Below are 21,429 nucleotides of genomic sequence, written 5' to 3'. Positions count from 1 at the left end.
AGCCCGAGCGCGTCTCTCCCACACAGGGATGACGGGAAACACGCACACCCCTGTGCCCAGGCCTCCTCCCTCCTCCCTGTCAGGGGAACCGATGGCATTTTCTCTCCTCTCAGCTGTGTCCTGCTGGCAGCTCCGAGCCGTCCTCTCGCCAGGCTTGGCACGACCTCAGTGGGGCCCGAGCACTCGCCTTACACTGGAAAACCTTCCCTCCCCAGAGCACATCACCTTGCTTTCCAGCCGATTAAATTCCCTCACATCCAGCCCTTCCCTGGGTTGCAGAGGGCATCAAGCCAGAGCTGTGGGAGATCTGAGCAGCACCTTGCAGCATTTTTTTACCCTCTGGGGCATTTTTTGTCCCGATGGGCAGCGCTGGGGACCACCCCAAGCTCAAACCCACATTCCCCATCAATCCCTACCTCTTTTCCTGGGGATGTGCAGCTCGCAGCGAACACTACGAGCTCCTCTTTGCTCCGCCTGGACCAGCGCTGCCCCCGAAGAATCAGTGGGGCATTATCTCCGTCCCTCTTTTCCAAACCAGCGCTGATGGAGGGGCTGCCCTCGCCTCCCCCGGGCTCAGAGTCCAATTGTAGCGTGCACAGGGATGGAGGCACCAGCACCGGCTGGGGCTGGGGGCTGCAAACCCTGTCAAGTCCAGGTTTGGGGTCTGCTCCCCCTTCCAGTGTGAATCTGGGGTCTGCACCCCCCAGCAGACTGGGTCTGGGGTCTGCAAGCCCTTCCAATGCGAATCTGGGGTCTGCACCTCATACCAGTGTGAGCCTGTACCCCCACCAGGGTCTGGGGTCTGCAACCCACTGCCAGTGCAGGTTTGGGGTCTGCAAACCCTGTCAAGTCCAGGTCTGGGGACTGCTGGGGTGGGGGCCACACTGTCCCAAAGTCACTCACTGGAGCAGGTCAACATAAAGATGCTCCCTCTGCTGTTGTCTCTCCGCAGGACTGAGCCGCCCAGCTCCAGCACAAGCCTGCACTGGGAGGCTTCTGAGGGCCAGCAGCAGCTCCAATCCTTGTTCCCTCTGTACAGAAGGCAGTCTGGGTGACACCGTCACTCCTACAGTGTTTATTTCAGTAACAGAAAGAAGAGAATGACATTAATTATTGATTGGCAAACACAAGGATGCAGGGATGTGGCCTCATGGGAAGAGGGCTTGGCAGGGATGGTGTCCTCTGAGGGACGTGGTCCCCGTCATGCGGTGAAGAGTGGATAGGAGCCAGGTCACAGGGATCGTAGAATCAAAGAATAGTTTAGGTTGGAAGGGACCTTAAGGATCACCTAGTGCCATCCCCCACAACCATAGGCAGGGACACCGCCCACTGGATCAGGGGCTCCAAGCCCCATCCAACCTGGCCTTGAACACCTCCAGGGATGGGGCAGCCACAGCTTCCCTGGGCAACCTGTTGCGGGGCCTCCCCACCTTCATGGTGAAGAAATTCTTCCTTATGTCTAGTCTAACTCTGCCCCTCTCCGGTTTATACCCATTGCCCTTCGTTCTGTCACCACAAGCCTTTGTAAACAGACCCTCCCCAGCTTTCTAGTAGCCCCTTCAGGTACTGGAAGGTCGCTATAAGGTCTCCTTGGAGCCTTCTCTTCTCCAGACTGAACAAGCACTGTCCTCGTAGCAGAGGTGCTCCAGCCCTCTGATCATCTTTGTAGCCTCCTCTGGGCCTGTTCTAACAGCTCCATCTCCTTCTTATGTTGAACATTCCAGAACTGGACACAATACTCCAGATGAGGTCTCACAAGAGAGGAATAGAACGGCAGAATCCTCTCCCTCACCCTGCTGGCCACACTTCTTCGGATGCAGCCCAATACTGTTGGCCTTCTGGACTGCAAGCACATACTGCTGGCTCATGTCGGGCTTCTCATTGACCAGTACCCCAAGTCCTCCTCTGCAGGGCTGCTCTCAATCACGTCATCCCCTACTGTGTACTGAAAACAGGGATTGCCCCAACTCAGGTGCAGGACCTTGCACTTGGCCCTGTTGAACCTTATGAGGTTCTCACAAACCCACTTCTCCAGCCTGTCCAGTCCCTCTGGAAGACACCCAGGACCTGGAGTGTCACACAGGGGGCCCAAGGTGTCACTGCAGCCGTGCCATCAGCCTGCCCCTACCCCTGGGGGAGTCTCACCCCCACAGCCGCTGTGGTGGGGCAGCTGGCAGTCACCATGCAGCTGGGACGGGGTGTTCGGAGGAGCAAGCACCCAGTGGAGATGCAGCCAGCCCCAGCTCGGAGGCACAGCACGCACAGAGCCGCTAGGAAAGGAGATCCTGCACCCTCCATGGCCAGGCCACCCTTCCTTGCATCCCACCACAACTGAAAACGAAACAAAGACACTGGGTTCAAAGCAGAAGAGCGTGTATTGCAAGCGGCTGCGGCGCATCCGGAGAGACTTCCAGCCGCCGGGAGAAAAGAACAGAGGGGTTAAAAACGATCCCAGTCTCTAGGGTTACACTGTGTCATGCAAACAGCCCTGGAGCAAACCCCAGCTCAGGAGGGCGAGGGGAGGGTGTGCTGGCCCCACTGGGCCACCCCGAGTTCCCCATCCTGGCCCAGCCCCAGTGAGGCACCTTCCCGGGAGCCGGCAGCCCCCAGCCCTGCTCAGCATCGAGCTCGCGTGGGGTAGAGGCTGCGGCCGAGCTGGAAGAGTCCTTGCTCTCTCCCCCTGACTTACAAAAAACAAGCCACGTGGGGTTTCTGCCCCAAAGCTCGTTGAGAGGGGGTGAGGGATGGGGGACGGGGTGGGGGAGCGAGGAAAGACACAGGCACAACCCACCCTGCCTGGCGGGGTGGCCCAGGGGACCGTGAAGAAGGGACTTCCTCCGTAAATGTCACTTGCATGCAAACTCCGGTGTCCCAGGAGAGGAGGGGGTGCTCCCTCCCCGAGAGCCCGGCAGCGGCGGGGTCCCAGGCAGAGGCCAGCACCGGTCCCATGTCCCACGCAGCCTCCTGCTGTCTCTGGGGAGCTCCCTTCAGCTCGAGGACAAGTAAAAACTACTTCAAACCAAACCCATGCAAGGCAGCTATTTACTCGTGTGTCTCGGCGGCTGCCAGATGCCCTGGCAGCAAAGTTCCTCTCCTCTTTGGGGAGGGGGGAAAAAAAAAATATATATATTTATCCGCAGGGGTCCCCGCCGCGTTTGCTCTCCACCGTGGGCTCATCTCTCTGCCTCCATGGTCACATTGGCCTTCTGTTCTGCCGTGGCCTGCTGGGAGACGGCGGCTGGCCAGCCCGCGGGCTGCGCCGGCGGGGCCGGAGTCCACATGTTCTGCTGCTGGCCGGGAGGCGAAGCCGCGGGCCAAGCAGGGTTGAAAGCCCCATGCTGGGGCAGCGGCGGGGCCGGAGGTGGCGGAGAAGTTGCCATGGAGGCCACGGGGCTGCTGCTGTTGAAGCTCTCGGAGGCCTTGAGGCGGGAGAACATGGTGAGGGCATCAGGGAAGTTGGGTGGCGTGGCCGGCGTGTTGGCGGGAGTGCACATCTGCGGGAAGGAGACACGGAATCAGGTGTGTTGGGGGTCTCCAACTTTTGCTTCCCACCACGGCCCAGCACAAGACCCTCTGCCCCCACCGCTGCAGCACACAGATCCAGCCCTCGCATTTTGTGAAGATGCTGCTTGCAAGCAGCAGTTATTTAAGGCTCTGAAGTAATGCTGTGGCAAGAGCTTCTGTTAGAGGGCCCAGGCGGGACCCAGCCAAGCCAGGGACCCCTCTCCTCCAGCTCCTGCTGGTGCCACTCTGCGTGTGCAACTTTCTGGCTCGGCAGGCACAAGGCTCAGGCTCAGCTCCCACCCCACAGAGACCGGGCGCGTTCTGACCCTGCCGGGCACTCGGTGTGCACGCTTCCTGCACGCTCCAAATCCCCAATTGTCCCTAAGAGTCAAATGAGGCCATGGCAGCCAGTAAATCCCTAAGACACATCTGCCCAGGAGGATTACAGGCTCCTGGCGCATCAGAGTTAAAGGGACCGAGTCTGGGGACAGTAGTAGGCTTGGGTCTACAATAGTTTGGTGCTCCAGACCTTCCCTGGGCGCTCTCTGCCATGTGGGGGCTGATCTAGACCATTTGCCATGGTCTGTCGGACCATCCCTCTCCGAGGAGCTGCCCCAATCTCTCTGCAGGGTTCTGAGGGCGCTCCTGGACCTGCGTAGGGCAGGCTGCGCCACTCCAGCTGCTCTCCAGGAAAACCTTTCTCGCAGGAAGCTTGACAGCACCCAGCCAGACCTCCCTGCCTGCACTGCTGGAGCTGTGGAGCAACAGCCCAAAGCGCCCACCAGCTGGTGCTGTGTCCCAGGAGAGTGCTGGAGAGGTGGGAAAGCACTTACCATCTGATGGTGGTGGCTGTAGGGGATGTTTGTTTCTTGGAAAAAAGCACTGAGAGCAGTCTGGAAAAGAAAAAAAGGAAGATATGTTACCACCAGCACACAGACCGCGCACCCACCTCATCCTGCACACGAGGGCAGGGCTTCACAAAACCCCAAGATGATCCAACACAGGCTCTGGAGGGCTGGATCGTGCCTGCAGCCCCTTGTTTGCACAGGAAAGTGCTGCACACAGCTGCTCCCACATCCCCACACAGGGATCCGCGCCTGCAGCAAGATGGGAAGGGATCTTTGGGATCACCGTGCTCGTGGCTCAGAAGCAGCCACTGCTGGAGCAGAACCCAGGAGGCATTTCATAGCTCACAGCGATGGTCTGCAACCGCTGCGTGCAGGGAGAGGAGGGAAACCAAATCCAAACCCAGCAGGGGAAGCCCAGCAGGAACCGGTTAGATGCGTGTCCTTAACAGGACAAGATCACAGTCACCGTATTCGTGCTGGGAGTTCCCCAGAACTGGCACCGCAACCAGCCCACCCTGCATAGCAGAGCATCTCCAACTCTGTTACAGGCGGGGTACAGTTAGCACAGGCATAATTTTGCTTAGCTTCCAGTTCAGACCAGTAATAATCTAGTAAATACGTCAATGGGGGCTGCAGGGAGGGAATGCTGGAGCAAAACCCCTGGGGACCGGGCTGATTCAGGACCAGAGAAGGCGAAGCCGAATCCCGTCCTGCACCAGACTTTAGCTGAGTTAGGGCTAGGGAATGATATTTTGATTCAGCTGCAGGCCAGACGCGATAAAACGTTAGAGAACTGGGTTGGGTTCCATTCTGGTTGGAGGAGAAGCTCCCCAACAGCCCTTTCCCCACAGCAGCCAGCCCGCAGCCCTACAAGCCGGGGTGCGAGGCACGGGGCTGCGGACGCTGCCACCCCACCCCAGACTTTGCTCCCTTCCTGCAAGCTGGTGATTAGAGCTACCCAAGCTGCTAAAAACAAAGAAAAGCCTGGAAAAAGCAGAGGCAGGTTGCACTAAGCCCTGCGTGACTGCAGCAGGCGCAGTCCCACCACTCCCCCACACCTTGTCCTGGTGCCCACAGCCACACACTCCCATCACACCCAGGATGAAGAAGTCAGCTCAGTGATCTGATGGAAAACTATTCTGACCCAAAACACTCGGTCCGACAGGCCCTGGGAAGGTGAGGGGGCTGTGCTGGCACCGCTGTGGAGCTGGAGCCAGGGTTTATGGCTTCCTGGCTAAAGCAGGGTAAACTCAGCAAGAACAGGTGGCAGCCAGGCGCGATCGCTGCACACAAAACAATCATCCAGACTGGGGTGGGGGAAGCAATTCCTGCTGTAGAGCCAGCAGCTCCCAGATCCCGGGGGGAGCAGGCAATAGCTGGGCTGGCAAGGCTCTTCCCTGCCAGAGCTGTGCTTCTGCAGCTGTGTTTAGTAACACAGCACCCAAACCCTGTACCCAGCCAGGTTCTGGCCATAGGCAGGAGCCACTGGATTTTAGCAACAGCCATAGAGTGGGATGAGGGGTCTGCAGTCCCCAAGACTGGCTCGGAACAGGCCAGTACATGTCTGTGAATCAGTCGCGCTACCCTTCATCCTGGTCCAACGCCAACACCCACAGGCCCTACTGCTCCGACTGAAAGGGTTGTGATAAGAAAGGGGGGAAACAGCAAACGGGAAGCATGAGCAGAGGTGTGGGCACAGCCAGACCCCATAAGGTGATTAAATATGCTCTGTGCTCCTGTTTTGCAAGTGGCCTCAACTGTTATCGGCCGACAGGGACAGAGAAGGTCCCCACAGATTCACGCTAGCACTGGCATGAAAACTGTTACCCAGGTGGAGCAAGCACTCCACCATCGCAGGCCCCTCTGCCTAAAACGCTGCACCTCCTCCCCTCCATCTGCCCCTTCCCAAACACGGCAGAAGCAACCCTGCTGCCCACACCCCTCCAGCTGCAGAGATCAGCTGCCACCTCCCAGGAGGAGCCAGGTCCTGCAGCAGCTCTAACCCAGGACTGAGAGAGGCCCCCAAACCCATTCCCTCAGCAAGGGGGGCCAGGGCCGCACACGGAACCAAAGCTGCTGATACTGCCTGGTCTCCGGCCAGAGCCACAAATGCCAGGAGCAACCAGTGTGACAACGAAACCCACTAAGGCTCCTCTGCTTGAGAAGGAGCCCGAGCTGCAGCTCAGCCCTGCCCCTGGACTGCGTTCCCCCCAGGACGCAAACCCAGGAGCTTCGCAAGAGGCAGATCACACAGCGGAGACCAACTCGAGGCAGGACGGTGGCTGCAGGGGCTGGGTGGGGAGGGGAACACAAGGAGACCCAGGTGGTGAGCAGAACAAACTCAGCCCCGAGGAGGAGACCCAGCCCTCTGCGGCCACTCAGATGAGATCCTGGGTGCGGTGCGATCCCCTGCCCATCGCTGCTACACGCGTGAGCCGCAGCCACTGCCAGTGCAGGGGATGCAATACCAGCACCAAGGATCCAGCAGCAGGGAGCCCACGGTGCTAGAGCAGCCCTGGGACACCCTGCCCTTGAGCCACAACGGAAAGGGAAAGGGGCTGAATAGAACACTTGTCAATCAGAAGAGGAAGCAGAAATCCAACTGTGGATACAGCAGGCAGAGCCAAGTCGCTGCGCCTCCTCTCGTTCCCTGCGCACAACCTCACTACACTGAGCAGAAACGCACGCTTGGCACCAGGAAAAAGGAAAGAATGGGTGTGTTTTTTTAATAAAGCTGATGTCTTATCCTTCCCAGCCAGCTCCAGGGGCGATCAGCACATAACAAAGCCAATTAATACTCTTCCACTTGGGAATCCACCACGGCAGCCTGGGTTCCAGGCACACTGGAGGCACTTGCTGCCTTCCCTGGCTTCTCCCAAAAAGCTGGCACCTGCGGCCTCCAAGACTGAGTGCCAATCTTCACCCAGACGCTTCAAGTGGCTTCCTTCAGCCTGCACGCCTCCCTAGATCAGCCACGGCCCTACTCCAGCTGCTGGAGGGCTGGGCTGGCACAGCCACTCCTGCTGGCACCCACTGAAGCTGTCCCTGGAAGCACAGCAGAGCTCACAGCAATGCGAGAGCTGCGAACTCCGCTGGGCGTGCTGTGACAAAGCCTGCTCCGGGTCCCTACGGAACACGAGCGGAGCCAGGGAGAGTGGGAGAGGCGATCCAGGTGCTACCCACGAGCTGCTCCTCTCCCCGGGGATGGAGGGGGTGCAAAATAAACAGCTCCTCTGTCAAGCCCCCAAGTCCCATACAGGCTCTGATCAGCTCATGCCGCATCAAAGGCAGCTGTATCCCCACTGCTTTCCTGACCTCCTGCCCTGCTCGCTGTCCTGGATTGCATTCCTTCCCTCCGGGCAAACTCCAGGTCTGCCAGCTGGCAGGACACCACGCACAGCAAACCCTCTCTGCAGCCCCACCAGCCCCAAACAACCCAAGCACAGGAAAATGGTCCCAAAAAATCGACATCCCACCATCGAAAGCTGCCCTCCACTGGCAGGAGGGAGATCCTGACAGTGATCCAACAGCTCCTGCTCCCTGCCAGGCTGTGACAAGCACGGCCCATGTAGGAAAGGTCCTGAGCTGAGCAGTTGGACACCAGGACAGACATACAGGGCTGGGAGAGCCCAGCTTCTGCTGGCTTGTCTCCAGGCCAGTTGGTGGGAACACCTCTCCCCACATTGATCTTACAGACAGGAGCGACATCCTTGGGATTGCTCCATACCACACCCCTGGGGCAACGCTTTGAATCCAAGGAGACTAGGAGGCAGCATAAATCACCACCAAACTTGCCCCAGCTACCAATTTATACTCGCTGCAGATGCAGCCCAGCAACCGGGTACCGCACCGGACTACCAAAAGCCCTAGAGCATCCCAGGCACGAGGAGAGAGCACGCTGGAGTCAGGAGACACTGAAGAAGCCGTGCCCAGCGGCCATTTTGCAAAGGGAACAATCTGACCGTTGCACCAAAAGTGAGTGGGAACATGGTAACCGCTCCTCGCAGCGCCTTTGTTTACAGCCGAGCTTCCTCTGAGTCACGTGAGTGCCAAGCCGGCCGCAGGCGGCCGTTTGTGCTTGTGCAACTCGCCAACCGGTGGCAAAGTTCTGCAAAAAAAGCCTTCGGAAAGAGAAGTTAAAACTTTTGTCATCTGTTCTCGGCTCTTCTGTGACTGGCGCGTAGGTGGTGGAAGCAGATCCCACCCGTCCCAAAGGGCCACGGTCAAACTGTATTAGTAAACAAAACCCAGAGGATGTTACACACGCAGCGTATCCACTGCCGAAGCGCTCCCGGAAGCGGCCGTGGCGTTCAACGGGCACGGCCGAGGGGAACGCCGCCTCGGCTTTCTGCACGGCCCCACACACCCACCACACATGGTTGGCTTTGAATCCCTCTCGGCCTCTGATTTAGCCACTGGGAATCCTGTGGCTGCACACGGTGACCTGCCTCCGTGTCCAATCCAAGCCCCGAATAAGGTACAAGCCCTGCACTCAGGCAGGCTGTGTTGGGAGCTAAGGGAGAGGTTCCCTAGCATGAACACAACCCTCCGCTCTCCAGCCTGACTCAGACCTCCTGCATCACAAAACAGACACTTCCATTACAAAGGTGCCATTAGCGTCCAATCCATCAGCTCCAGACTAGGGGAAAATTCCTACTTAGAAAGAGCTTTGTTCACTACAGCTCCGCTCCCTGCTTTGCTCCTCGTGCTTTAGCTCCAGGGATCTCCACAGGAGCAGAGCACCCAGAGAGGCTGCCTTGGGGGTCACAATCCATCGCAACACGTGATATCATGGAGTGTCCTGCCTGCAAGCGAGAGGAAAAGGCGTCCGGAGCTAGAAAACCTTTGTCCTATAACATCTCCTCTCCCACTGCTGCCTCCGTGTGACTCGGAGGCTGGGACGTGGGGAAGGCTGGGGTGGGGGTTTTCACTCCACGGCCACGCAGGGGGTTCCAGGCTGGGGTGTATGAGTGGGTGGCAAGGAAATACCGTGGGTCTCAGTCCTGGGGAGGGGATTTTGCACCCCACAACCACACGGGGGGGTCTGAACCAGGATGGACAAGGAAGAAGGATGGCTCTCGCTCTTGGAGGTGGGGAGGGGGCATTTGCACCTTAAGACCACGGAGTTTACGTTTACAGTGGAGGGTCCAGACGAGGGTGGGTGGGAGGGAGAGAAGGAGCGTGGGGCTTGGTCCTGGGGTGGGGGTTTGCACCCCACGGCCACGCGGGGGTTCTGGGTCAGGATGGGGAAGGGAAGGAGTGTGGGGTTTAGTCCTGGAGAGGGGATTTGCATCCTACAGCTGGAACGCGTCGGGGGGGAAGGAGCGTAGGGCTCGGTTCTGGGGTGGGGATTTGCACCCTACAGCTGGAAGCGGTCGAGGGGGAAGACAAGGAGCGTGGGGCTCGGCCCCGGGGCGGCGATTTGCACCCCACGGCCACGCGGGAGGGTCCAGACTGGGGTGTTCGGATGGGTGGGAGGGAAGCCTCGCGCGACACGGTCCCGCACGCGGCCCAGGCTGCCTGGAGGCGGGCAGGGACCGCGGCCCAGGGCCCGGGCCGGGGCAGGCGGCGTCCCCAGCCCCCGCGGCGGAGCAGCGGCCTCACCTCGAACTGCCAATGCGCCGCCTGCAGCAGCTGCTTGGCCTGGTCGGCGGCGCAGCCGGCCGCCAGCACGAACTGGTTGATCATCACCTGGTGCTTGAGCTCGTCCATGGCGCCGGCCCCTCGCCCCCGCTCCCGGCCCGCCCCGCCGCCCTCACGGTGCCGCCACCATGGCGGAGCCGGCGCGGCTCACGCCAATGTTTACTGGGCACTGACTCACGGCGCCCGGCGAGCCCCGCCGCGCGCGCGGGGACACCCTGGGAGTTGTAGTTCCCGCCCGCGCCTCCCCTACGGCGCCTCCGCGGCGCTCTGACTACAACTCCCATCAACCCCCGCTTTGTTTGCGGAGCGGCCGGCGCGCCTTGAGTGACGCGCGGCGCTCGCCAACCGCCGCCCGCGGCTCCGCAGGACCTGGCCTTATATGGTCAACAACGCCGCGGCGGCCAATCGGAGCGCGGCGGGGGCGGGGCCACGCGGGTCACGTGGGCGGGCGCTGTTTACAGCCGGCCGCGTGCGGTTTCCTGTTGACGGGCGGGGCGGGTGGGGAGCGGCCCCGGGTTGGGGGGAGCGCGGCGAGGGGCTCCCTGTAGGCCCTCAGGGCGCCCCCGGTCTCCCACCGCCTCCCCTCGGCTTGTAGGTGTCTGGTAGGGTCCCGCCCGCCCTCACCTGCCCGGGGATACCGATATCTCTTCCCCCCCTCGTGGCCCCAGTGCCTGCGGGGGCAGGGTGCGGCGGCTCAGGGGCCCGGGTCTTGCCTAGGGAGTCCCCACAACGCTGATCAAAAAAGGGGGAGTTAGGCAGTTCCCCCAGCAGAGCTGCTCCCCTCGCTCCCTGGGTGCATCCCATGACTCTCTGACGTGACAGCCAAGGTGCAAGGTGGCACCCAGGGAAGGTTCTGGAAGATGTTGGGAGGCTCCCAGAGCTGGGCCTGGCCTGGGGATCCCCACAGAGATGATAAAAAATGGAGCATTACCCTTTTCCCAAAGCAGAGCTGCTCTCCTTGCTCACGGGGTGCATCCCACACCCTTTGACACAGCTGCTGAGGTGCGAGAGTAGAGGTGGCACCCAGGGAAGGTTCTGGAAGGTGTTGGGAAGCTCCTGGTGCTGGGCCTGGCCTGGGGATCCCCACAGAGCTGATAAAACATGAGGGGTTGCCCAGTTCCCCCAGCATAGCTGCTCTGCTCGCTCCCTGGGTGCCCCTCCAACAAGGCAACTGGGGTGCAAGAGGAGAGGTGGCACCCAGGGAAGGTTCTGGAAGGTGTTGGGAGGCTCCCAGAGCCAGGTCTGGCCTAGGGATCCTCACAGAGCTGATAAAACATGACGGGTTGCCCAGTTCTCCTGGCAGAGCAGCTCCTCTCGCTCCCTGGGCACATCCTTGCACCCCTCTGACGTTGCTGCTGAGGTGCAGGAGGAGAGGTGGCAGTGAGAGAAGGTTCTGTAAGGTTTTTGGAGACTCTCAGCAGCATGAAAGGATTCTTTGAGAGCTGGGCATTGCCACACAGATGGAAGCATGCAGCCTGGCAGGTGCTGCTGCCCAAAGGGGACGATGGTGGTGCTAAGGTCCAGGAGATGATAAGCAGGCACGGGCAGGCGGCTGGAGCAGCTGGTGATGATAAACCAAGGGAAAAAGGAGGGCAAGACCAGGAGAACCACTGGCTCCACAGAGCTTTGAAGACCCCTGGCCTCCTCCGTGTTTCCTGAGGGATTCTGGTCTCCTTCCTGCAATTTGTGTTGGGGCTTAGCGTCGCCACAAGCAGTTTGTTCACCAACACCTCTGCCCCTGGCTGGCGTTTCAGATGTTGCTGAGCCATGAGGATTAATCACTGAAACTCGTGCAGGTCACGCATTTGACCTGAAGGGTTTGCAACCTCCGCTGCTTGGCACAAATTTGCCCTGCTATTGTCCAAAGCCGACCTCTTCCATGTCTGTTTTAGCAATCATGCAAAGTACTCCAGACCCTGGAGGATGCCAGGGCCAAGGGGATCCTTCCTCCCCTGCCCAGATCGGAGTGAGGGCACAGCTTAGTGGGGTGGCAGTGGGATGCATCAAGAGGTGACCGGTTGAGACAACCCCAAGGGGGAAGTGGCAAGAGAAGATGTGTACCCAGCAAGGTGTAAATACACCTGGAAAAAACAAATCTCCCGAAGGATTATTTTAATGAGGGAGAACCAGACATTTTTAGAAACCTTGCAGTTCAGTGTTTGAAATGGAAGGGATGGGTTTCAAGCTTCGTGCTTTCAATCTCAGGGAGGGCTGCAAGCCCTTTGGAGTAGGGCACTGTTTAAGAAGGCAAAGTTCATGGGCTCACCCTTCCTTCTGGCACAAAATAACTCTGCATGTAGCCTCTGGAGCTCCTGGACCTTGTTGTTGTATAAGTACCTGACAAACAAAGGGAGTGACAGCAGCGGGGAGGGGACAACTGAGACAAAGCAACTTGCTTCACTGGGTAATAAACCCCTGGGCAGCTGGACTTTGGATGAGCTGCTCCGGTGGGTGCAAGGTTTGCAGGCAAATAGATTTCTTGTTTACGCGGGCATGCTTATAGCTGCCTCCCCACTAGAGACGTCCAAGGAGACTCCTGAAGGGCAAGTTGTGGATGCTCGTGTGTGAAATGTGTCCAGCTTCAAAACTCCTTTTTCATCCACATTTTGCAGAAGGAGTGATGGAGACCAGCTGGTTCTGGGACATAGTGACATGACCTGTGGTGACAGTGAACGTACAAATGAGCAGCATGGAGCCCTGAGAGCTGGCAGAGGATGTGGGCTCACGGCCGAAGTATCCCTCCACTATCCAGCTGCCCCTCTCCAGGGTGTGCTCCAGTCACCTTTTCTTGGATGGATTTTGCCCAGCAGGAAAAATGGTTGAGCTGGAAGGCAGTAGGGGACCTGAGGCCTTCTCACCACCTCTGAGGCTCCACAGGGTCCTGGAGGCAAGACCCTGGCCCAGTTTCACCCTGGTCCCCTCCAGCTTGGCTGCTCTCACTCTGCACAATGATTGCACCTGGAGTTCCAGGCTCCCTTGTACCTCATGGGAGTGGTTTTATCCCTTTGAGGGGAATATCAGGGTGGGCCTCCCACCTTTGTGGCCTTCCCCTCTCTCCATCCTCAGCATGGTGCAGGGCACGGGCTGGCAGCACCACACTGAGCAAGGCAATATGGGCTCGGAGCCTGGAGGTGAAGGGTGAAGGTGCAAAACCCACACCTGGTGGCACTGCCAGGGTTTATGGGGATATTGTCATAGACTTATAGAATCATTAAGGTTGGAAAAGACCTCTAAGCTAATCCAGTCCAACCATCAACACAATGCCACCATGCCTGCTAACCCATGTCCTGAAGCAACACATCTACATGTTCTTTGAACACTACAGGGATGGTGACTCCACCACTGCCCTGGGAAGCCTCTGCCAGTGCCTGAGAAGCTGTTAAGTGAAGAAATTTTTCCTAATACCCAATCTAAACCTCCCCTGGCACAACTTGAGGCCATTTCCTCTCATCCTTTACTTGGGGAAAAGCCTTGTTCCTTGTCACCTCTGGAAGCCCTGTGCTGCTGGCGGGGGCTCCTGCGAGACGTGAAGGAGGCAAGTGGTGCAATATCCTGCCTTTGTTGTGTGCCAGTGCCCACATCCCCCAGGCTGGGTGGGTGTAAAGGAGCTGCCATCCGCTGGAGGTGCTGCCCTTCGGTTCCACCACTCACTTCAGACTCTGGAGTGTGGAACAGAAGGGCTGAGCCTGGCACGCTGCTGCTATTGTAGTTGTCAGTCACATGCGCCTCACCGAGCAGGGCTCTGGCGAAGATATTCTCCAGCAAAGGCTCCTGCCCTCCCAGATGACATTAAGCCTCCCAGGAGCCCAACCGCTTCCTCTGAGGTCCGGAGAGTTCCGCAGTCCCTGAGGGACCTTCCCGCTGGTGGAGGTTTTGCACAACAACAAAAGCCTCCTGGCACAGCTGCTTCCCCAGCTGCTCGGGTGCTGAGCAGTGCCAGCATCCCGCTGCTTGCTGGGATGCCAGCTCTCCACTTAGCTTCCCTACTTAACCCGTATGGTGCCAGGGGAGCTGCTTCTATCACTGGAAAAGCTGAGGGGACGGCGTTGGGGCAGTTTACTCCTTGGGCTTGGGAGAGGCAGGATGCTTTCTGTGCTCAGGATGCAGGAGGGAAGGGAGAGGGACCTTTGTCTTCTGTCCCTGTGCAAATTCCCCACCTCACTCTGCTGTGTGGTGCTAAGACAGCTCTGTTTTGCCCCTGTGCTCATGGCCAGCTGGTTCCCAGTGTGACATGGGGCCATGGAATCATAGAATAACCAGGTTGGAAGAGACCCACTGCATCATCGAGTCCAACCATTCCTATCAAACACTAAACCATTCCCCTTAGCACCTCCAGGGAAGGTGACTCAACCACCTCCCTGGGCAGCCTGTTCCAGTTCCCAATGACCCTTTCTGTGAATAATTTTTTCCTAACGTCCAGCCTGAACCTCCCCTGGCGGAGCTTGAGGCCATAAAGCTGCTGAGCCTTTCCATGCCGGGTCTGCTTCTGCACCAAGCCCCAAATTGGTCTGCTGGTGTGCAGGGTGAGCCCACAGGGTGTTATGGGTTCACCCTGCTTGGTTTGGGTTTGCTGGTGATGCTGTTTGCATCAGATCAGTGCTGCTAGGGCACTGCCCCAGGTGCATTCCCAGCACCAAGGAGCATCTTGGAGCTGCCTGTGCAGGCAGGGAACGGCCAGGACACGCTCCAGGGCAGCACACATGGTCTGGGCGTTGCTTTGCCAGTCAGCAGACTCCGTTCCTCCCTCTCTGTGCAATTTCTGTCACGAGAAACTCTTGCAGGGAGAGGCTGGTTGAGCAAGAGCCACCGTTGCTCTGGGTGCCAGCAAGATCCTGGGGGACGCAGCGGGCAGCAAGGCAGAGCCCTGGTCTCCCTGTGCCGTGTGCTGGGAATCCAGTTTGCCAGTAGAACATGTTTTTTTCCAGTTCTCTGGCTTTTCACCATCCTTCCCAGGCTGCCGCACCACGGGACGCAGCAGAGCAAGATCTGGTCCTGTCCTCAGCCCCAGCATCCGTTGCCCCACAGCCTGTGACTCGTGTGGCCCTGCCAGCACGCAGCGGCTGTGCTTGAGGTGGCCACAATGACTGCAAAGGTAATAACTAGCTGGAAGCACATTTCCCCTTGGGTTTGTTTGCTTTTTCCCACTGGGTGTGCTTTAGTTTGTGTTTGTGGCCAGCAAATTCCACCCACCATCCTGCTTGTTATCATGGTTCTCATCCGTGTCCTATCTCCTTGCATCCCAGCCCTCTTCCAGTGCCAGTCTCCTGCTCCCAAAGCCAATTAAAGAGATGTTGCATGTGCCACCGCAGCTCCTTCATTTCTCCCTGGGATACCTGACTCCACTGCTGGGAATGTGGGTCCCCAGTTCCTTTGCAGCGTGTGTGCAGGCAGGCGCCTCCTCGAGCCTTGGGAGCTCTTCCCTGCCCCTTTGCAAGACAGCAGTGCCAGAGGGGACAGGGCTCCGTGTTGTGCTGTTGGTGGGGGCTCTTTCATGCCTGTTCCTCCAAGCCATCCTCCTGGCTGTTGCATCCTGTAAACCAGCCTGCAGTTATTACCTGCTCTCATCTCCAAACCTCAGACACTTTCTTTCGCTTTCCTGTGTGGATTATCTGTGAGAGGAAGATCCCAGGGGAGGTTTCCCTGTGTGGATGCCACATAGGGAGGTGGATCATCTTCCTGTCCTGCTGGCAGTGAGCCTCAGCTGGGAGCAGGCACCACCCCTAAGAACTGGCCCGGATAATGAATCTCTGTGCCAAACATCCCAGGAGGCGCACGGCTACCTGAGCTGGTCCCCATGGTCTGCAGGCTCCCCACAACTCCCTGTCCCAGAATGGAGCAGCCACACGTGGGGATGCACCACCAGCCAGGGGAAGGAGGCTGGTGGGAATGATTGTGATGGTGTGGTGCGAAGCTCTGCTGGAAAACAGCTGCTAGTGGGTTAATCATTCCCAGGGCTGAGTGAAACAGCCCTGCTGGGCACCTAATTCCTACTACTCTGCCTATGCGTCTTTTGCAAGGTGCAACCCTGTGCAGGCTGTGTCCATGTGCATCCTCCGTGTGCATCCCTGTGCAGGCTGTGTCTCTGTGTGTTCCTGAGCATCCCTGTGCGTTCCAATGCATCCCTGTGCAGGCTCTGTCTCTGTGCATCCCTGTGTGGTGTGTCCCTGTGTGTCCTCCCAGCTGAGAGCAGGCTGAGAGAGTTGGGGTTGTTCAGCCTGGAGAAGAGAAGGCTCCGAGGAGACCTTCCGGTACCTGAAAGGGCTACAAGAAAGCTGGGGAGGGACTGTTTACAAAGGCTTGTAGTGATAGTTCTGGGCCCCTCCCCACAAGAAGGATGTTGAGGCTCTGGAGCGAGTCCAGAGAAGAGCAACGAAGCTGGTCAGGGGACTGGAGAACAAGAGGAGCAGCTGAGAGAGCTGGGGGTGTTTAGCCTGGAGAAGAGGAGGCTGAGGGGAGACCTCATTGCTCTCTCCAACTCCCTGAAAGGAGGTTGTGGAGAGGAGGGAGCTGGGCTCTTCTCCCAAGTGACAGGGGACAGGACGAGAGGGAATGGCCTCAAGCTTTGCCAGGGGAGGTTCAGGCTGGACATTAGGAGAAAATATTTCACAGAAAGGGTCATTGGGCCCTGGCAGAGGCTGCCCAGGGAGGGGGTTGAGTCACCTTCCCTGGAGGGGTTTAAGGGACGGGTGGATGAGGTGCTGAGGGACATGGTTTAGTGACTGATGGGAATGGTTGGACTCGATGATCCGGTGGGTCTTTTCCAATCTTGTGATTCTATGATTCTATGATAGGACAAGGGGCAATGGGTATAAACTGGAGAGGGGCAGAGTTAGGCTAGACATAAGGAGGAATTTCTTCACCATGAGAGTGGTGAGACACTGGCCCAGGTTGCCCAGAGCACTGGTGGCTTCCCCATCCCTGGAGGTGTTCAAGGCCAGGCTGGATGGGGCTTTGAGCCCCTGATCCCGTGGGAGGTGTCCCTGCCAGGGCAGGGGGTGGAACTGGCTGGGCTTTAAGATCCCTTCCAACCCAAACTGCTGTGTGATTCCACGATCCTTGTGCATTTCTGCACACCCCTGTACCCCCTCTGTACCCTCTTCCCAAGACGCACCCCCGCTATTCCCGTGCCCATTCCCAGTGCCCCCCCAACTTCCCACCCCTCGCAGGGTCCCCGCCCGCCGCCGCGGTGCCTGACGGGAGTTGTAGTCGCGACGCGGGCGGACTCGCTTTCCCGGCGTGCCCCGCGCTGCCCCGGGAGCGCCGTCTGCTCTCCGCCGCGGTGCCTGACGGGAGTTGGAGTCGCGGCACGGCCCGCGGGAGCGGCGGGGTGGGGCGCGGGGCACGCCGGGAGTTGTAGTCGCGGCGCGGGAGGACTCGCTCTCCCGGCGTGCCCCGCGCCGCCGCCGTGGGTGCGGGTGCGGGCCGCTCGCCGCCGCCATGGGCTCCCTGCTCAGCCGGCGCATCGCGGGCGTGGAGGACATCGACATCCAGGCCAACTCCGCGTACCGCTACCCGCCCAAGTCCGGTGAGGGACGGCGGCTGCGGGGGGGGCCGGGGCCTCCGGCCGAGGGGCCGCTCGGGGAGGCTGCGGCCTGTCAGGGTCCAGAGGGACGGGGGGTGGGCAGGGCTCTACGACTGGGATGTGGGCAAGGATCCCTTCTCTGCTTTGGGAATGGGACTGGGATGCGGGCAGGGCTCTGCTCCCCCCTGGGAATGGGATTGGGATGCGGGCAGGGCTCTGCTCCCCCCTGGAAATGGGATTGGGATGTGGGCAAGGCTCTGCTCCCCTTTGGGAATGGGATTGGGATGTGGGCAGGGCTCTGCTCCCCCCTGGGAATGGAATTGGGATGCGGGCAAGGCTCTGCTCCCCCCTGGAAATGGGATTGGGATGTGGGCAAGGCTCTGCTTCTCTTTGGGAATGCGACTGGGATGTGGGCAAGACTCCCTTCTCCGCTTTAGGAATGTGGCGGGGATGTGGACAAGGCTCTGCTCCCCTTTGGGAATGGGACTGGGATGTGAGCAAGGATCCCTTCTCTGCTTTGGGAACAGGACTGGGATGTGGGCAAGGGTCCCTTCTCCACTCTGGGAGTAGGACTGGGATGTGGGCAAGGCTTTGCTTTGGGAATGGGACTGGGATGTGAGCAAGGATCCCTTCTCTACTTTGGGAATGGGACTGGGATGTGGGCAAGGCTCTGCTCCCCTTTGGGAATGCGACTGGGATGTGGGCAAGACTCCCTTCTCCACTTTGGGAATGGGACTGGGATGTAGGCAAGGCTCCTTTCTCTGCTTTGGGAATGGGACTGGGGTGTGGGCAAGACTCTGCCTCTCCACTTCGGGAATGTGACTAGGATGCTGGAGGTGAGCAAGGCTCCGCTGCTTTGCTTTGGGAATTGGAATGCAGCAAGACTTGGTTCTGCGGGAAGTGGGGCATCACCTGCTGGTACAGAGGAAGCCACCAAGGAATTCAATGGGGACTTGGAAGGCAAATAGGATCTGGTGGGACATAGGATGGAAAATTTCCCACATGACAGCTGTTTTAACTCCTTGGAATGGCAGTGGTTCTTGCCTGGGTGCCGTTGGATGTGGCCTGCATGCGTTTTTGTCTTCCAAAGCCTGACATTGGGAAAACTTAGAGATTTGCCAGCAGTGCCACTTTTGGGAAGCTGGGATGAGCCTGTGACTCACCTCGTCTTAGACTGGCTTTTGAGATTGGCCTGGTTTAACTTGTTGAAAGAGTTTTATTTATTCTTCTCACAAAACAAGCCATCAGGGAAATTCAGGCACTCTTTTATCCTACAGCGTCCATTTACTTACAAATCTTGCTGAGTTTCTTTTCTGTTAGGTCTTTTCCAGGCAGGGTAAAGCATCTGCAGAGCAGCAGTTTGGGCTCCCTAGATCTTGAGTACAGGTTCAACGTAGCCTTTTTGTCCAGAGGCTGGTGTTCTGTGTGTGTCCGGTGACCTGGTGGCTGTGGCATCCTCGGGCCTGTGTGATGGACAGAGTGAGCTCCCCCCGTTTTGTTTGGAGAGTGTGTAAGATCTTCTTGAACCGAGTCCTGCCATCGTTCCATCTTGTCTTGCTGCAGGTTGGCCCTCAGCAAGAGCGATGGTGTGAGCGTTGGTGTTGTCCTGTGCAGGGACGGGAGTTGGACTCAATGATTTTTGGGGGTCTGTTCCAACTCGAGACATTCTGTGATGTGGAGGAGAGAAAAGGGGGAAAGCTTCCCAGGGAACTTCTTCAGCTGTGTTGGCTCTCTTAGGAAATGCAACCTGCTTTTTTTACAGAGGTTTGTGCTATTGGGAAAGGCAGTTGTCATGGCTGGGAACCCAGCAGGACTCTGTGTGTGCCTTGGGTGTCTGGGATGCTTTCTGGAGTGCGAGACTGGGTGGATGCAAGCTGTCAGCTGGGCAATTTCCCTACAGCTTAGAGGCTGTACCTGATTTCTGCTGACACTTGGACAGGATTTTAGATACAGGCTGGATTAATTATAACCACCACATGCAATGAATTTTAAACTGCTTCTTTCAAATCATCTTCCTGTTGGTTCTGTACTGGTATAATTACCTGGAGTAGGTGGTGTGTTGGGTTTCTGCTTGTTGAGGTAACACAGGTGAGGTTGGGTTTGTGTGTCCACACGCCCTGGGGCAGGGGTCTGCTGACCTCAATGCTGCCAGAAAGTGTTCCTTGGAAAACTGAACTGACAATTCTTTCAATCAGCTGATTAAAGGAAAATACTGGTATTTCCTATGAAGGCTTTGGACAGCATTAGGTGCTTGTTAACTAATTTTCTACTGCGCCTGCTTGCGCTCTTTCTGAAGGCATCCTGGCTTTAGGCTAGACCTTTCTCTTTGCCTTCTCCAGCTTTATCTAATTGGGATCCTCTTGAGTTTGGGAAGGGAGAGGAGCTGTTCAAGCTCAGAATCATTCCAGGCAGAAGAAGAGGTCATGAACGCTTCTAAGCTGAGATTCAAGGAAGGTCACTGCATATTGGAACAGTAAAGGCTGGTTGGATGGCAACCTGTCCCCTCAGATAGAGCGTGATCAGAAGGACACTGTCTCTCCTGAAAAGATTGGCTGTGGTTGGTACAAAACGTGGCAGCAGGATGGGAAGACGACTGGAAGAGGGGGTGTGTGGCTGTATTTCATTTCAGAAAACAAGCTGGAAGTAGTACACAAAGTTCTTAGGCAAAATGGTTGCTGGTTGTTTCTGAGTTGACGCTGTCAGCCCTGTCCTGCTACCGACTGACTGGAAGAAGCCAGTTTTCCATAGACTGTGAACAGCTGCAGTATCCTGGCTGTGCAGAGGTTACCTGGAAAGGCTGGAAGGTGCGATGAGGGAGTCTCACCTGAGGTTCCTTGTGTGGCACCAAGGGTTGTCCATCACCTTGTGTTCATTCCCTCCAAGTCTCGGGTTTAAGCAGATCTCGACTCGCTGTGGGTGTCTGGGCAAGCTGCTCTCTGTCATCCATGGTTGGCATCGGTTTGGAGGAGGTGGGTTTGCCTTCTGGAGCAGAAACACCACCTCCCAAGAGGAAGTAAAAACAAAACAGAGGTCTCCTGACTGCACTTTAAGCCTTCCCGGGGAAAGGAGTGCAATTACTTCACCAGGCCATCCCGAGTGACAGCGCCTTGTTGAGTCACAGCCGGCTGCAAATGCAGTGATGAATATTCAAGTTCTTGTTTATTGACTTTTGATGTGTTTATTGCTGGGTCAGTCAGTGCTCCCTGTAGTGGAATCCACCTCGGTCTTTCTAAGCCAGAGTCCCTAGTGAGGCCTTTGGAGATCTTTTAACAGCTTTGTTGCAACTGGTATGTGGATTTGTAGTTAAAAATCCTCTGAAAATGCCCTGCTTATTCCTCCAAGGCTCTGGATGTGGATCATCTGCATTTCCCTGCCTGCATCTGAGGGGGCCGAGGCTGCTGAAACGCTATAAGATGACACCCAATTCCATTCTTTAATGCCTTTTCTCTTTTAACCTTTCTTACTTGCTCTGTGGACAGTGCTGGCATTGCGGATGCCTCACCAGTTGGAAGGGGCTTGGATAAGGGCCCGGTTTGTAATTAGTGCTCCTGTGAAATGAGCTAAAAATGGGTAATTACAAGGAACGGTCATGATCTCTGCCACTCTTCTGTGCTTGAAGCAGTAAATCGATCTGTGTTGTTGCATGCAGTCTCACAATGCGCCTATTGCTTTAGCAACCAGTGAGCAACACGCTGGTGTTTTCTGCATCTCCTTCGTCAGCTCCCGTTCCAGTGAGCTCAGCTGCAGCGTGGAGCAGGGCAGGGAGCATATCTCCTTTCTCCTGCAAGCCCTGGCTGTATTTAGGAGGAAAAAGGAGAGCTAGATTACTCCTCTCTGGAGCCGAACTGCTTTGCTGCTTGGGAATGGTGCTTTAATCAAGGAGTTATAGAAGAGCACTCCGAGTTCTGCCCA

The 21,429-nt window shown here is 57.6% G+C and overlaps 2 protein-coding genes across 6 annotated transcripts in view; one reads left to right on the top strand and one right to left on the bottom strand.

The window, feature by feature from the left end:
* Positions 1–2,356: 2,356 nt before the first annotated feature.
* Positions 2,357–10,175, bottom strand: UBALD1 (UBA like domain containing 1). The gene is made up of 3 exons (XM_069870274.1): positions 9,957–10,175; positions 4,338–4,397; positions 2,357–3,494 (listed from the first exon to the last, which is right to left on the bottom strand). Exons 1-3 carry the CDS (start codon positions 10,062–10,064, stop codon positions 3,174–3,176), a joined length of 489 nt encoding a protein of 162 aa, XP_069726375.1. The 5' UTR covers positions 10,065–10,175; the 3' UTR covers positions 2,357–3,173.
* Positions 10,176–17,371: 7,196 nt separating this feature from the next.
* Positions 17,372–21,429, top strand: part of MGRN1 (mahogunin ring finger 1) — a 55,381-nt gene continuing 51,323 nt past the window's right edge. For all 5 annotated transcript variants that reach the window (XM_069870149.1, XM_069870153.1, XM_069870148.1 and 2 more), the window contains exon 1: positions 17,372–17,520. In XM_069870149.1, the coding sequence (XP_069726250.1) occupies positions 17,433–17,520 (88 nt within the window). In that variant the 5' untranslated portion in view covers positions 17,372–17,432. The remainder of the gene's footprint in view (positions 17,521–21,429) is intronic.

Source organism: Phaenicophaeus curvirostris, chromosome 16, assembly GCF_032191515.1.
Source record: "Phaenicophaeus curvirostris isolate KB17595 chromosome 16, BPBGC_Pcur_1.0, whole genome shotgun sequence".
In the NCBI taxonomy this organism is placed as follows: domain Eukaryota; kingdom Metazoa; phylum Chordata; class Aves; order Cuculiformes; family Cuculidae; genus Phaenicophaeus; species Phaenicophaeus curvirostris.
The sequence above is the reverse complement of the archived record's forward strand: the minus strand, read 5'-3'. Positions and strand labels throughout refer to the sequence as shown.